Genomic DNA, 16,057 nt, shown 5'->3' on the forward strand with positions numbered 1-16,057 from the left:
TGCTGTTTATGTTACTAGTTGGGTTGTGAAGGAATGGGCTGGCTTAGAAGGAGGAATTGGATGATGGTCTAGGAGTCAGCAGGCTTAGGGAATGTTAGCAGTATTTGGGGTGCAGAGAATACAGGATGAAATGCGTAGGTCAATACACTTTATGGGATGGAATGGGTGGTGGTGTTATTGCACAGAGAGGGCAAGAGGGGTTATGGGATGGAGTGGGTGGAAGGGGTGTTATGGGATAGAGTGGGCAAGGTGGGGTTAATGGAGAAAAAAGTGGGAGCTAAGTATTCAAGCTCAAGGATGCCAGAAGCACAGGGGATAAGGTAGTGAAGAAAGCATACTGCGTGTAGTACTGGCTACCACACTATTGGAAGGATGAGATTGCATGGGAGAGGGGACAGAGGAGAATCACTAAGATACAGCTGAAGATAAAATGTTTCAGTTATGTGGACAGACTGGGTAAGCTGGATTTGTTTTCCCTGGAGCAGCAGAGAGTAGGGGCAGGGAATGGTGGATGTTTATAAAATGATAGTAATGTGAGAGACGTTGATAGGGAAGGTAATAAAAACTGTTCTGCATCATAGACATGTTTACAACTAAAGGTCAAAGAGTTAGGATAAAGGGTACAGGGTTTGGTGGGAATCTGAGCTGGAACTTTTCCGTCCAGAGGATGGTTGTACTATTGGCTGAATGGGTGGAGGAAGCTGGTACTCTCACAACAGTTCAAATGTATCTAGGCAATATGGACCAAGTGGAAGTAAATAGGGTTAGTATAGATCAGCATTTGATGGCTGGCATAGGCACAGTGAGCCTTTCTCCCTGCTGTGTGATTGAGCCCCTTCAGTCAAGTGATCAATATGGAATATAAATAGTCAAAGTCTGGGACCACCTTAGTGCCAATCTAAAAACAAGCAATTGACCCTGGCACTCTATAGCCTGTCGGTTACCCCTCCCCTACCCATGCCAATATATTAATTGACCCCAATCCTTTGAAGGCTTGATTAGCATATTTATGTGAGGAAGAAGCTGTTTACATGGTGAGCTATGATGATCTGGGTCTCACTGTCTGTGAGGGTGATGAAAGATGATCAATAATGTCAGAATGAAATTGAATCAGAACTTGCAGGGCAATGGATGAAGAACAGGGGTCTGGTTGCCATGTAGAAGCACATTATGGGCCAAAAGACCTCATTCTGTGCTGTAATGACGCTGACTCACCAGCTCACTGAGGAGCCCACAATCCCAGGTGTATATCAAATTTGTCTGGCGCTGTGGGTTCAAGGGAAGGTACTGGGATTGATCCCCCCCCCCCCCCACCACCTACCTTTCATCAGAATCGCCTGACCTGCTGAATACCTCCTGGGATTTTCTAACCTAGGTTTTAGAACTCCAAGATCTGAAGATTTTCCTTTATTATTTTTTATTAGTGAAATACTCAGTTTTGAGTTTTGAGCTACAACAGTACAAAACTGAGTTACAATAACTGTGTTATTGGATTGCAGCACCAGTAACTGGGTAACTGAAGGTTGGTGCGCCCCTCTCCTCTTACGACTGTGTCGTACAGTGATCTTGCTCAATACAGGTGTCCTGTCTGACTGTCACAATAAACAGATGTTTGCTACCCTCCTAGTCTAAGTGAGTTATATGATACCACTACAGAGAGCCGGAGATATAGAACGCACCACAGAGACGAAGGACTCAGAGACTGCAGATGCTGTAAATTTGGATCAACACACATAAAATAGCAGGGGAACTCAGCAGGTCACGCTTAGCTGAACAATCTCAGCCCTAACATTAAATGGTTATTTTCTCTGTAGATGCTGCCTGACATGCTGAGTTGCTCTGACATTTTGTGTGTATTCACACTGGTGAAGAGAATGGAGGCAACATCACTGAGGTTGAGGAGTTATTGGCCGGCTGTAAAGTACGTTTGACATCTACTTTGAATGCTTAACCAACAAAGCCGTCACAGTTAAAGGTAAAAATAACTAAATCTGGGTGTGAGCAACACAAGGCTCTCCTTTTGCTGTATGTTGGCTCTGTTAGAAATGCAGTGTTGCTTGATTGTTAATGCCATTTCAATTAGTCAACTTATTATTTAATGAGATCACCTAAGTTTTATCAAACAATTTCAGTCCTGTAAGTGAAAAATCTTCCAAAGTTTGATTCCTGCATGTGCACCCAGTGGCAAGGGAGATGACATATTATTAGACACTCTCTGAGCCAACGTGATTAGTTTGGACTTGTTCTAAACCTTTTGCCATGGGACTGTTTTTCCCACAGTCAGTACCTCCTTGACCTAATAAAGTGGCCTTTGAGTGTATATTTGTGGTCTCCTGTTGCTGTAGCCTTTCCACTTCAAAGTTTGACATATTGTGCACACAGAGATGCTCTTATGCACACCACTGTTGTAATGCATGGTTATTTGAGTTACCTTCCCATCAGCTTGGACGAGTCCGGCCATTCTCCTCTGATCTCCATCATTAGCAAGGCATTTTTGCCCACAGAACTACCACTCACTGAATGGTTTTAGTTTCTCACGCCATTCTCTATAAACTCTAGATACTGCTGTGCATGAAAATCCTAGATCAGCAGTTTCTGAGATACTCAAAACCCTCTGGCACCAACAATCATTCCACAGTTAAAGTCATTTCAATTACATTTCTTCCCCATTCTGTTGTTTGGTCTGAACAACAAGAGAAACCCTTGACCATGCCTGTATACTTTTATGCATTGAGTTGCTGTCACATGATTGGCTGATTAGATATTTACATAACGAGCAGGTGTACTGATGTGCCTAATAAAGTGGCCACTGGTTGTATTTACACGTGCTTCCAAATACACTAGAGCTAGATTTCAAAACAGCATCTAGAATTGCGAGCTTGAATAGGGATGGTATTGAGAGGTGTGTTCTGTCTCCAAAGTATGCAGGTGAGGCATGTCTGTGCAAGACATGGAGAAATGGCACAGGCAGGAATCTCCTGGCTCACGTGTACACAAAATGTAGAATTTGTCAATCTCTTTCTCAGCTTATCTGGGGACTACACAGTAAGCGTGCAAAGAAATACAGCCTCTACCTCACCACAAAGGGGAGGCAGAGGCTTCGAGAAGAATATTGATGTGTCTGAAGAAAAAAAGGTGGACAAGGCAACTAGAAAAATACAAACTGCTCCCTGATATACACAGACCACATCCTAAAAGACACAGAAGGTACCATGAGATTTTGGGAGCCTGCTTATGGAGAGGTCAATGCCACAAGTTGGCTAACGCGCTACTGGGTGCTCTGCCGTTCATACAGGTCATACAGTGAAAGTTAGTTAACTACATAGCATAGTGGGACTGGAGATGTGGGGGTTTGCCCCTGCAGTTGCAGGGAGGAGCTGGCATTTAGGCTGGGCTAAGGGCTAATTTCTGAAACTGGTGGAGGTGCTTTGGTGGGTGTAGCAGTCAGCCAAGGAAGGTGGCATGGGCAGTAATTGAGTATTGGGAGGTGGGAGTCATTGACTCAGTGGTTGTGGTCAAATGTTGGGAAATGGGCTGTTGTAGTTTGCACACGACAGGTTGGGTGTTGTGGAGGGAGGGGAATGACGGTCAATATATACACTAAGTCCTTGTTTTCTGCTTATTACTTTCCACAGATCTATATGATCATTTGGTTTGGATCCCCATTGCAAATATTTTTTTCTGGTGTATCGGTGACTCAAGGTGTAGAGGTATATATGCCTATATACATTGTGTATCTAGTCATTGTCGGTATTAATATGATGACCAGTTTCCAGACTACTTACGTCAAGTGGCTCACTGCAGTGCACTGACCTACAGAGAGTGATCCTTGTTTACACAGCTGCGTCTTGTGATTTAAGAGAAAATCCGTCTTGCAAATTTTGATCTATTCACTGGAAGTAGTTTGTTAGATCATGCTCAGAGAGGTCCCTTAAAGTTGTGAGGATGCAGTCTGCCCAGGCCTGTGAGATCTGCAGATGTTCACCGAACACGACGGCATTGGTCACCAGTGGTCATTGCCAGGGTTCTGTGTTTAGTACCTCACATCTACACAGGAGCCCATGACCATCTGAGGGCAATCTAACTGCTCCGATTCCTTTAAAGTTTTAATCGCCACTGAAACTGGATCACGTGGCCATTGCACAGAAGCTTTGTGTTACGTGATCCAAGTTTTGTGCTGGGCAGCACACGGTCCAATTGTACCGTAAATGCTCTGGGAACTCCAGCAATTTTCTAACTCCAGCATCTAACAGGGATTTGGGGACTCCCTTTAGGGCCAAATCTCCTCCTTTTGTGTTGCAAGGAAATACGATTTTATGTTTTTATTATTTAAGCTTTATGCAGTAAAAAGGATTAGTACAGATGGGTACTTGATAGCTGGCCTAGGCATGATGGACCAGATGGCCTTTTTCTGTCCTGAATCTATCAATTCTCTATTCACCTATGACTTTTTAAAATATCAGCTGTATTAAATAAGCAATGCTGGAGGAACTCAGCAGGTCAGGGAGTATCTATGGAAATTAATAAACAGTCAACGTTTTGGCCTGAGACCTCCTTCAGGCCGAAGGAAAGGGAAAGATGCCAGCATGTTGTGTGTTGCTTTGGAGTTCCAGCATCGGCAGTCTTCCTCCGGTTTACTAAATAAGCAGTTCAAAGGCCACTGACAGCAGTGAGCTGAGGCCTAGCATCCACCTCCACTTTGCAAGATGACCTCAAGCCTAGCCAGGCAGGCCCCAGTACAACCCCACCCAGTGTTTCCTGAAGTACACTTTTTCTTTAAATAGTGAAATTTAACATTGCAAAATACAATTGCATGCTGTAATAATCAGACCACGCTCTGTAATACTCTTCCTGTGTTCTGTAGAACTACCCTTTAAATATTCAATGTGTTAATAATGCTGAAACTACAGTACCAGTATTCAGTGTACTTTAAATGAAAATACTGAATTATCCCTGAATTGCTGGATGACTTCTGAATTTTCAGCTCCTTTCGTAACTTAGGAGTCCCTAATATTCAATCTGCACAATAATCTTCTAACTACATTACACAGTATTGGGTATACAGTACACACTGAAATTCTCAAACTCTAAAAAAGAATATTCAATGATCCCTGAATTGCTGGATGAGCTCAGAAATATCAGCTCACTTAAAGATTTAGGAGTCCCTTAAATATTTAAGGATTCTTCAATACCAGGACGAGATACGCTGAAATTCACCAATAGGAACAGCTGGCGCAGAGCTATTAAGCTTCAGTAGTTTTGTGTGTGCTGTGACACACTGAAGTGTGGCACCTACTAGCAGAGTGGGAGTGAATCTGTCAGCTTGCTCTGTTGCTGGTGATGTCTGATCCATTCCCTGTGGAGTCTTGCATGAGAGCTCAGTCTAGCTGGAATTCCCTGGCATTGCACTAGACAATAACTCCTGGGGTCCATGTTGGATGTGGCACCAAGATCATTTTGACTTCAGTGGTATTTATAGCATCAAATTAGGGAACAAGGGAAAATTTTACATAATTTTAGCCTAATGTCTTTAGGCTTTTAAACTAATTTTACTTTTAGTTATTTTACATTTTCTGATTTTTAAAAATAATATTAACTTCTCAATTTGAATATAAAGCCAGTCAGCTGTACTCTGCAATATTTATTGTACACCCACAGAACACGTCTGTGACTTGCAATATTATCAACTGCCGTATCAACTGCACCCTGTAATATTGACACTGCAGCTCAGGGAATTCAGGATAGATTTTGAATGCTCAAACTCCATGAGACATTTCTCAGCCTAAAATACTTATATGAAAAGCAGAAACAATTGAAATACACCCCGATAAACACAAATATGGGAAAAAAACTCACCATTTCTTATAATCGAAAAGCAAAATACACTGAGATGGTGTTAATCTGAAATAAAAACTGGAAGTAGTCAGGCCAGGCTGTGTCTCCAGAAGAATTATGAGGTAATGGGAATTCTGTTACTTTTTCTTAGAAGTAACTTTAGTTAAAGATTCTGCTTGCACTACCTGACATCCTGAATATTTCTAGCATTTCTAGTTTTATTTCATATTTTACAATACTTAGGGTGAACCAAAAATTATTCAAACTGCAATAAATACCAAAAAAAAACTTAAATACTTCAACAGTACTCTGGTGAACCTGACTACACATTGCAAACTAATCTCTGGTCTGCATCCTGAAATATTGAAGTTTAATTCCATAATAATTAAACTTCCCTCTAGAATATTGAACAAATGCTGAAACATTCAGATTCTACCCTGAAATACTGAAACCACATGTTGAATGACAGAAGCCCAGCTTTATAACAGTCAAAGAAATTCCTAACATAATCAACTTCTATCCTGAAGTCCTCAGACAACACTCTTAAATATTCAAATAACATCCTGAATTTTGTTTAGCCTCTGAAGTACTGTGTGCACTCTAAGATTTCCAACATGCAACATGAAAAGTGCACAATGTCTTCTGAAATAATGCTCAAACCGTATCACGCTAAGCTTACCCTCCTTCTCCTGATAAACAGTGCAGACCTTGCTATATTTAACCTGCACTTTGTAATGCTTGCCTTTCCTTTATTGACCCTATCTACACCCTCAAATACTGAAAAGTGCTTTGACAAACTCTAAATGGATTTAAGCTTTATGCTGAATTACTGAATTATGAAGCAAAACCAAACCTGACAATAATTAAGCTGCATTGAAGTTCTCAATAATATTCTGAAACTGCACCCAGAAATACTCCTGCTCTTATGTAATGTCCCTGAAGTACTCAGACTGTATTCTGAAAAAAATCCAATATTGAATGACTTGTATCGGGATAATTTCTACCCGATTTAAATCAAACTGCACTCTGAAGTTTTTTTTCTACTTCCTGTACTGTTTGGCTTGCATTCTCAACTATTTATACACAACTTGCATCTTGTGTTATTAATTGGTACCCACAGTACTTGCACTGTGCCCTGCTTTTCTCAGTCTGCACACTGAAGCTCTTCTTGGTCAATTTAGTGCTCATCTTGCTCTCTTAATATGCATTCTACAATGTGAATATTCAAATGAGGCCTTACAATGCCCCACCATATCTGAAAGTGATCAAACCACATCCTAAGATATTGAAACAATGTTCAGAAATATTTAAGCTTTACCCTGCCATTCCCATCCTACATGATAAACTCTGTGGAGGTGGTTGAATCTTCTACTGTCTTGGAAGGCTGAACCAGCACACTGTGAGATGTACCTGTGGTATCCAGAGTGTGGCCTGCATTACAGAACCGATGACCACTGGCTCTCATCCCAGTGCCTGTGATGTTCACCCTGCTTCCTCCAATGTTTAGCCCAAATCTCCTGTTCCCCCACCCCACTCCCCCAGACTTTAGCCAGCATCTTGTCTTGTGCATTCTATCACACTGCAACACAATTCCCAATGATTATTTGGCATGCGGTGTGAAACAGGAGCAGGGGGTGAGGACCCCTTAGATACCCCACTGTGGTGCACCAGTGTACACCAGTCATTGCCACAAGTTTAATCCTTTGCCGGAAGATGTGCCAGCATTGTCTACTTAACCCCCATTATCACTTAAGTAGCATGAATACAAGTAGAAGGTCTGATATAGTTTATTCACAGAATACAATCAATAAAGAAACATTCTTTATGTTCCTAGTGCTGTTCATGGTTACTCCAAGCACTGTTACCTTTGGCAGCAGGTGCTCCATACACATTGGATAATGATGAAGACAAGGACCTGTCCATCATGTTGTGCCCTAGATGTGTCAGTGGCGGAATGGAGTCAAGGACCAGATGTTTGGAGTAGGGGAAGGAGTTAAAATAATCACAGTCCTCTGGTGAAAGCTGACTTCATTATCGGGATTCTCTGACTGATGGCTGATCTGGAAACAAATAGACATTAACCCTTTGCTGCTTGGCACCGCCAGAGCCGTTGGCCGCGGGGCGGGCTCACGCACGGTGCTTCTTTGGGCTGAAACTGCAAAAAAAGCTTACGATGTGCTTTTGACGTCAGGGCTGTTAGCCACAAGCTTGTGGCTTAGACAAGGACGTCTGCAGTTAAAATTAAGTGCTGTGAAACCCTTTCCTCTCCATCTAAAGATCAAAATCTAAAATTTAGATAAAAAAAAATGCCCTTGCAGACTCGGCATCCTGGTTAAGGATTAAGCACACAGGGCTGAGCCGGGGCTGGAATGGGTCTGAATACCGAAGCATGGACCTAGAACATATTAAGCTTTACTGAACAGTAGCAGGCATCATTTTAAGACGATGCTTTGGCGATGGTTTTAGGCATTGTATAATACTGGGGTGGAGAAAGCAGTTCCGAGGTCAGAGTCAAGTTTGTGCAGGTAGCTTAGCAATGCTGCTCTCAAGCAAAATTATCAGGACCGCATAATACTTGCCAGTCTGAATTGGATATCTTTGATTTCACAGAAAACACAGAAATTCCCAGATGAGATAATTCAGTCATAGGTAATTTACCATAAGGGTGCTGAGAAAACACAGCAAGTTGCTCAGTCTTGGAGTAATCCTTCTCCGATCGGTCGTCAGTGCTACTCTGGGAGCGAGGCCTTCTACATGATGGTGCAGGAGGACAGTGGGTTCCGGAGCTGGCAGCTACAGGCTGCCCCGCAGTATTGCTGGAAGGTCTGGTAGCAGCTGCGGTCCGCCTCTCCGCCCCACTGACCTGGGTTGGCGGTGAGGGCCTCGGCCGGCAGTCGGGCTAGGATGCTGGTGTTGACGGCCAGAGCGGCCAGGCCATAGTCGGTGAAGAGGACGGTCTCACGGCGGCAGGTGGGGCAGGAGATGAACTTGTACTTGGGGCAGGACTCGTAGAGGATCTGCAGGCACTCTTCGCACACCGAGTGCAGGCAGGAGAGGATCCGCGGGCGTTTGTTGGTGGCGTTGTACACGTGACCGCAGGTGGGGCATTCCAGGGGCTCTGAGGTGGCCGACTGGTGGAGCACGTACTGGTTGACGATGACCTCATCCGAAGGTGTCTGGTGGTGGAAGCACATCTCAGCGCTGGCCTTGCGGTGGCCTTGGCTAAACTTCTCGGTGCGCGGCGGAGTCCTGGCCAGCCCGCTGGGGCTCCGTGACTTCTCCAGTGCCGACACCTCGGCGCAGGCCTGGTTGGCGATGATCTCCGACTCCAGGGGCCAGGCACACTTGCCAACGAGCGGGGGGTCCCGGGTGCACTGCGAGGGCCCGTAGCGGGCCTGCGAGGTTGGGCACTCTGCAAACTTCTCCGCCGGCGCGATTTTCACGGCCTCCATCTTGATGGCGGCCTGCTGCTGCTTCAGGCACGCCATAGCTGCAGCTGGGTGGCCTGGTTCACAGGCTGGGGCTGCACTCACCACACCGTCTACCCATGCCTGCACCCCGGCAGCATTCCTCTGTACGCCAGCACCTTTCACTTTCCATTCAACAGAGTCAGGCTGCAACACAGTCAGCAGGAAGCATTGCGAACCTTCTGCACAGTCCTCATCAGTTCCAAACGCTCTGATGTTTACCGAGCTGGGCTGACAGGTGCTGTCAGTGTCAGCCTCACGACGGCTAAGTCTGACTTCTCCTTCTCTCACCCTCCTAATGGCAGCGAGTGCTGCAATATGAGGCACGCAGTGCAAACATGTTACAGATGAAGCCTGTGTGACAGCACCGAACGAGTGGCGCTCCCCCACTGAAGGGATTGCTCAGGCAGGGAGCAGGGAGCCTGGAGATGCTTTGCTCCAATCACATTACCTGCACTCGGCGACCATCCGCCGCTTCCAGCTCCGAACGGAGCCCAGCCTTCTCCCCTCCAGCAAGGTGCGTGTCTCCGTGCTGACAGTCAGGGCAGTGGCTGCTCTGCAGTTTGTTTCCTCACTCCAGCTCTGTCTCCCCGAGCCCTCTGTTTACCTCGGATGGCAGTGTTGTCTGCAGATGCACCGCAGCACTGCAGCGAGCTCACATTTCTCTCATTCAGCACTGAGCGAGGGCTTCAGGCCCCAGTCCTCCGGCACAGGCTAGCTCTGCAGCTGAAGCGAGCCTCTGTGGCTTTCCTTTTCATTCATCCGTCTAACCTTCAAAGAGCTCTTGCTGTGGTGCAATCAATGCTGAGAAAGCAGAGGATGATGCTGTTGCCATTTCCTTCCTGAGTCACAGTGGCTCAGTGCTGTTACTGCAAGAGAAGGCAGCACCAGCTATTCCCCCGAGCACTTCACACCCTCCTTGTCTGCGAGGTCACCTCTGGATAGTTCGCACTTAACCCCTCCATTCTCCGCTGTGCTCAGTGTTGATTGCTTTGTCCTGGCACACACACTGTCTCAGCTTCTGCTAACAGGCAATTGTGAAGAGGCAGTATATTTGTTCCGAGGCACCTTAGAAGCCAGACTGATTGACGTATTTTACACTCAAAATTTCCTGACACAATGACGTTTCCTGAGCATTTGTGAACATTAGAATTTCAAATTTAATGGGCTTGAAGTGGTGTAATCTCGTGAGTGCTACAAAGAGCAATAAAAGCAAATGGTAATTCATTGAGAAGGGAAGAAGGGCCACGGTTTTCAAAAATCAGCAGAGTAAACAAAGGTGAATAGAGAATCTGTGAAAATGAACTCCAAGCATGTTTCAAACACTTACTAATAATAACATGAATGAAAGATTGACTGAGGTTAGCAGCCCCCTACAGCACAGAGGCCCTCAGACATGGAAACAGGCAACAAGACAGAGGTTTGGGCCAGTAAGAACAAATGTGAGACACAAGCACTCAGTGACCACTAGGTACACTTGTACACCTGCTCGTTAAAGCAAAATATCTAATCAGCCAATCATATGACAGCAACTCAATGTATAAAAGCACGCAGACATGGTCAAGAGGTTCAGTACTTGAGACCAACATTAGAATGGGGAAGAAATGCGAACTAACTAACTTTGACTGTGGAATGATTGTTGGTGCCAGATGGGGTGCTTTGAGTATCAGAGAAACTGCTGATCTCCCAGGATTTTAATGCACAACAGTCTCTAGAGTTTACAGAGAATAGTTTGAAAAATACCAAGTAAGCGACAGTTCTGTAAGCAAAAGCGCCTTGTTAATGAGAGGTCAGAGGGCAGATGGGTACCTGGCTGAGTACTAAAGACCTGTGCTATTCAACTGGCTGGACTGTTCACTCATATCTTTGACCTCTCACTTCAGCATTACCCATCTACTTCAAGCAGGCTTCAATTAGAGGTGTTCCTTAGAAGAAAGTGATAGCCTGCCCCAATGACTCTCATCCAATAGCACTTACATCCACTGTGATGAGGTGCTTTGAAGGGTTAGTGATGAAATATATCAACTCCTGCTTGAGAAGCGATTTGGATCCATTCCAGTTTGCCTACCGTCACAACAGGTCAACAGCAAATGCCGTTTCATTGCTTTTTCACTCAACCCTACAACTTCTAGACAACGATGATGCATTCATCAGAATGCTCTTCATTGACTACTACTCAGTATTCAATACCCTCATCCCCTCAAAGCTAATCCATAAGCTTCAAGACTTCCGCCTCAATACCTCCCTGTGCAATTGGATCCTTGATTTCCTCACTTGCAGACCCCAGTCAGCTCAGATTGGCAACAACATCTCCTCCACAATCTCCATGAGCACAGGTGCACCACAAGCCCATGTGCCTAGCCCCCCTGCTCTACTCCATTTATACTTATGACTGTGTGGTTATTCCCAGCTCCAATGCCATATTTAAAGCTGCTGATGACACCACTGCCATTGGCTGCATCAAAGGTGGTGAGAAATCAGCATATAGGAGGGAGATTAAAAATCTGGCTGAGAGGTGCCACAATAACCTTGAACTCAATGTCAGCAAGAGCAAGGAGCTGATTAGTGATTTCAAGACGATGAAACTGGAGGTCCTTGAGTCAGTCTTCATCTGGGGATCCTAGGTGGAGAGGGTCAGCAAATTTAAATCAGTTCGGAGGATTTGTTCTGGGTCCGGCATGTAAGTGCCATTACGAAGAAAACATAGCAGGGCACTAACTTTCTTAGAAGTTTGCAAAGATTCAGCATGCCAGCTAAAACTTTGACAAGCTTCTATAGAAGTATTGTGGAGAGTATATTGTCTGTTTGCATCATGGTCTCATATGGAAACACCAATGCCCTTGAATGGAAAAGCTTGTAAAGCCCTCCCTACCACTGAGCACATCTACACAGAGTCACACCATTAGGTTCAGGAACAGTTATGCTGCACAGTTATACAGTTACAGCTCAGCCTTCAGGCTCTTGAAACAGAGGGGATAACTTCATTCAACCTCCCTTGCCTCATCACTGCACTGTTCCCATAACCTATGAACTTACTTTAAAGGACTCTTTGTCTCATGTTCTTTGAATGTATTGTTTATTTATTTACTATTCTGTTAATGCTATTGTGTAGTGAATTTGTGATGATACCAGTTGTAGATATTACTATCAGGACAATGTTTATGTTCCATAATCTTTCAATTTCCTCTTTTAATTCAGCATATTTCTGATGGCTTTCACTTATTGATTTCTAAATGTTATGTGTGTTTGGAATGGCTATATCTAATAAGTAAGTTGTTCTTGCTTGTTTGTCTTGTAATATTATACCTGGACAGTTATTATGGATTGGCTTATTTGTAATATGGATCAGCCATAAGATAATCTGTAGGACTCCGACTCTAAAACTGGATCAGGCTTGTATTTATAGTTAGGTATGGGGTGTCCGTTATTAGTTTGTATTTTAAAGCACAATTTTGATGAATGATGCTTCCACTTGCTTGTCTCTGTGTAAGTAATCAGATTGAGTTAAACTGCTGCAGTATCCTGTAATGTGTTGGATTGTTTCCAGTTTCACCTGACATTTGTTGATCTTTTATTATATGTTCTTGGTAATTTTGTTATGTTAACCCCCTGGTCCTGTATTGCCACAGGGGACCCCTCTGATTCTGGGAAGAAGTCTCCAACTTTGATGGTGGGGATGTCTTCCACAGAGGGTCATGCTCTTCTATCGGTGATTATTATTATTATTTATTTTTTTGTTTATGTATTTGCACTGTTTGTTGTCTTTTGCATATATATTGTTTGTCCATCCTGTTGTGGGTGGTTTTCCACTGATTCTATTGTGTTTCTTGTACCCTGAATGCCTGCAAGAAAATAAATCTCAGGGTTGCATATGGTGACATATACTGTATGTAGTACTTTGACAATTAATTTACTTTGAACTTTGAGGGCTACACAAGAGTACTTGTAAACTGGCATAATTTGGCTTTGAACAGAAAATTACCATATTAGATGGTATCGAGAAGATAAACAATGTATGATACTAGTATTTTGGGAAGTAACCTTCTAGGGCCAACAGAGGGGCTACAGTAGTATTCATTTCAGGCTTAACTGAGAATCCCTGATAAAACAACGAAGGTGACTAAGGACAATAACCCAAGCTGAGCTGAAGGTGCCTTGTGAAACTGTGTAGAGAGAGCTATGCCCTGTATGTAATTTGAATTATTAGATGCAAATCTGAAGAGTAGTATTGCCATGTCACATTCAGTGCTTTACAAATCCCCAAAGATACGTAATTAAATTAACGAGAATAACGACACAAAAAATAAAGAAGCCATAATAAACTAATGAACTCAAAGGCCCAATGAATCAGATCAGAATCAGATTTAATATCACTGACATACGTCGTGAAATTTATTAGCTTAATGGCAACAGTAAAATGAAATACATCATAAATAAATAGAGAAAAAACTGAGTTACATTGGGTATTTTTCTGCCAGAAAAAGTGGGCTCTCCCAGTGGCCATCCATTTTAATTCCACTTCCCATTCCCATTCTGATATGTCAGTCCATGGCCTCCTTTACTGTTGCGATGAGGCCACACTCAGGTTGGAGGAACAACACCTTATATTCTGTCCGGGTAGCCTCCAACCTGATGGCATGAACATCGATTTCTCGAACTTCCAGTAATGACCCCCACCTCCTTCACCATTTCCCATCCCCTTTTCCTTCCCTCACCTTATCTTCTTGCCTGTCCAACAACTCCCTCTGGTGCTCCTCCCCCTTTTCTTTCTTCCATGTCTCCTGACCTCTCCTATCAGACTCCCCCTTCTCCAGCCCTGCCTCTTTCACCAATCAACTTCCCAGCTCTGTACTTACACCTAGCATTTCGTGTTTCTCCTAATCCTTCCCCTCCCCTCAGCTTTTAAGTGTACCCCTCATCTGTTCTTTTCTCCACCCCTGCTAAAGGGGCTCGGCCTGAAACATCAACAGTACTTCTTCCATAGATGCTACCTGGCCTGCTGAGTTCCTCCAACATTTTGTTTGCATTCTTATTGAATAGTTAAATAATAAATAAACATGACTATTAAATAGTTAAATTAAAATAAGTAGTGCAAAACTAACAGAAGTAAAAAAAGTAGTGAGGTTGAGTTCCTGTGTTCAAAGTCCATTTAGAAATTGGATAGCAGAGGGGTAAAGGCTGTTCCTGAATTACTGAGTGTGTGCCTTCAGGCTTCTGTACTTCCTTCCAGATGGTAACAGTGTGAAGAGGGCATGTCCTGGCTGGTGAGAAACCTTAATGATGGACACCACCGTCTGAAGGCACGCTCCTTGAAGATGTCTTGGAAACAATGGAGGCAATGACAATGATGCAGTTGACTCATTTTACAAGTTTCTGGAACTGATTTTGATCTTGTGCAGCAGCAACCCCCCACTGTGCCAAAGAGTGATGCTGCCAGTCAGAATGTTCTCCATGGTATATTTGTAGAAATTCTTGGGTGTTTTAGTTGACAAACTAAATCTCCTCAAACCCCTAATGCAATAATATAGCCACCGTCTTGCCTTCTTTGTAGCTGCATAAATATGTTGCGTCCAGGTTATGTCCTCAGAGATATTGACAATCAGGAACTTGAAATTGTTTACTCTCTTCACTTCTGATCCCTGTATGAAGATTGGTTTGTGTCCCTTGTCTTACCCTTCCCGAACCAGGGATTAAAACATCATGCCAATAAGAACCAAATACAGAGTACTCTGAGGCAATAAAGAACTGGTTCTAGTCAAGTGATCAACTATTCCTTGGGCAACACCTTTTAGATAGTCAATCATTCCAGCTATTCAGGGTCTTCTACTTATTCTCTTTATCTTTTTATTTTGTTTTTGAAACTGTTGGTGACTGTGACTTACAGTCTGTAGTTTGATCAAGTGAGCTAGCGCTCTACCATCCCTGAGAGAACTCCAGGAGAGAAGAGCGAGCCCAAGCTACCTTGAGGAGAAGCTCAGAGACGAAACAAGGGGCCATCATCGACTACATTTTATGCTGACTAAGGTGTTGAGGAAGGTTAAGACATCAAGGCAAATGCAGAGGAAGGTGAGTAGTTTTCAGAGGGGCTGCTAGTTCATGTCGCTGCCCTTGGTTGGAGGGGCTACTCGTTGGAGTCGCTACCCTCGGAGAGGCTGCTGGTTTGTGTTACTGCCCTTGGAGTGGCCACTGGGTCCCGATGCACTCGGATATGTTAACAAAATTTTGAGATTTATGGATTGGGCTGCAGTTCATATTGGCCTCTTAATTTTTTGTGTACTGATTCTGATTCTGACTGGGTGATAGAACCAATCAGTACTACACTCAGAAACACAGCTCCGCAAATTGGATATAGACATTTTGATATTTTTACCAGCAGTATTTGCTCTTGACAGGAATTTTGGTTGAATTTACAGTACATTATGATACAATTGTGAAATTAGATTTTGTTCCCAAGGGAGTACTCTAGCTCAGCTTCTGGAGGTGTTTTGGGACAAATAATCTGATTAGTGGATATGCCTGCACCTTCAGTGTTCAGTGTTACACAGGAAGTATTCAGATAAATGTAAATATAATTGCCTATGCTGACAAACTGTGGGATGTGGGGGTAGGGGTTGGTTATCATTTAAGAGGAAAACACTGCTTGATAACTCGGTGACAGAGGTGGTAAGAAACTATCGGCAGTGAAGGTTTGGATTTCCTTTTTTAGAAGACGTAGAATCATAGATCAGTACCACACAGATATAGGCTCCTAATTC

General features: G+C 43.7%; 2 protein-coding genes across 5 annotated transcripts in view; both read right to left on the reverse strand.

Annotated features, from left to right (window-relative positions):
* LOC132407610 (tetratricopeptide repeat protein 28-like) overlaps positions 1-16,057 on the reverse strand; it is a 226,413-nt gene that overhangs the window by 49,837 nt on the left and 160,519 nt on the right. The gene's annotated exons all lie outside the window — the stretch shown is intronic.
* On the reverse strand, positions 7,613-9,323 carry rnf208 (ring finger protein 208). Its single transcript, XM_059943803.1, has one exon. It carries the CDS (start codon positions 9,321-9,323, stop codon positions 8,586-8,588), a length of 738 nt encoding a protein of 245 aa, XP_059799786.1. The 3' UTR covers positions 7,613-8,585.

This window comes from Hypanus sabinus, chromosome 18, assembly GCF_030144855.1.
Source record: "Hypanus sabinus isolate sHypSab1 chromosome 18, sHypSab1.hap1, whole genome shotgun sequence".
Lineage (NCBI taxonomy): Eukaryota > Metazoa > Chordata > Chondrichthyes > Myliobatiformes > Dasyatidae > Hypanus > Hypanus sabinus.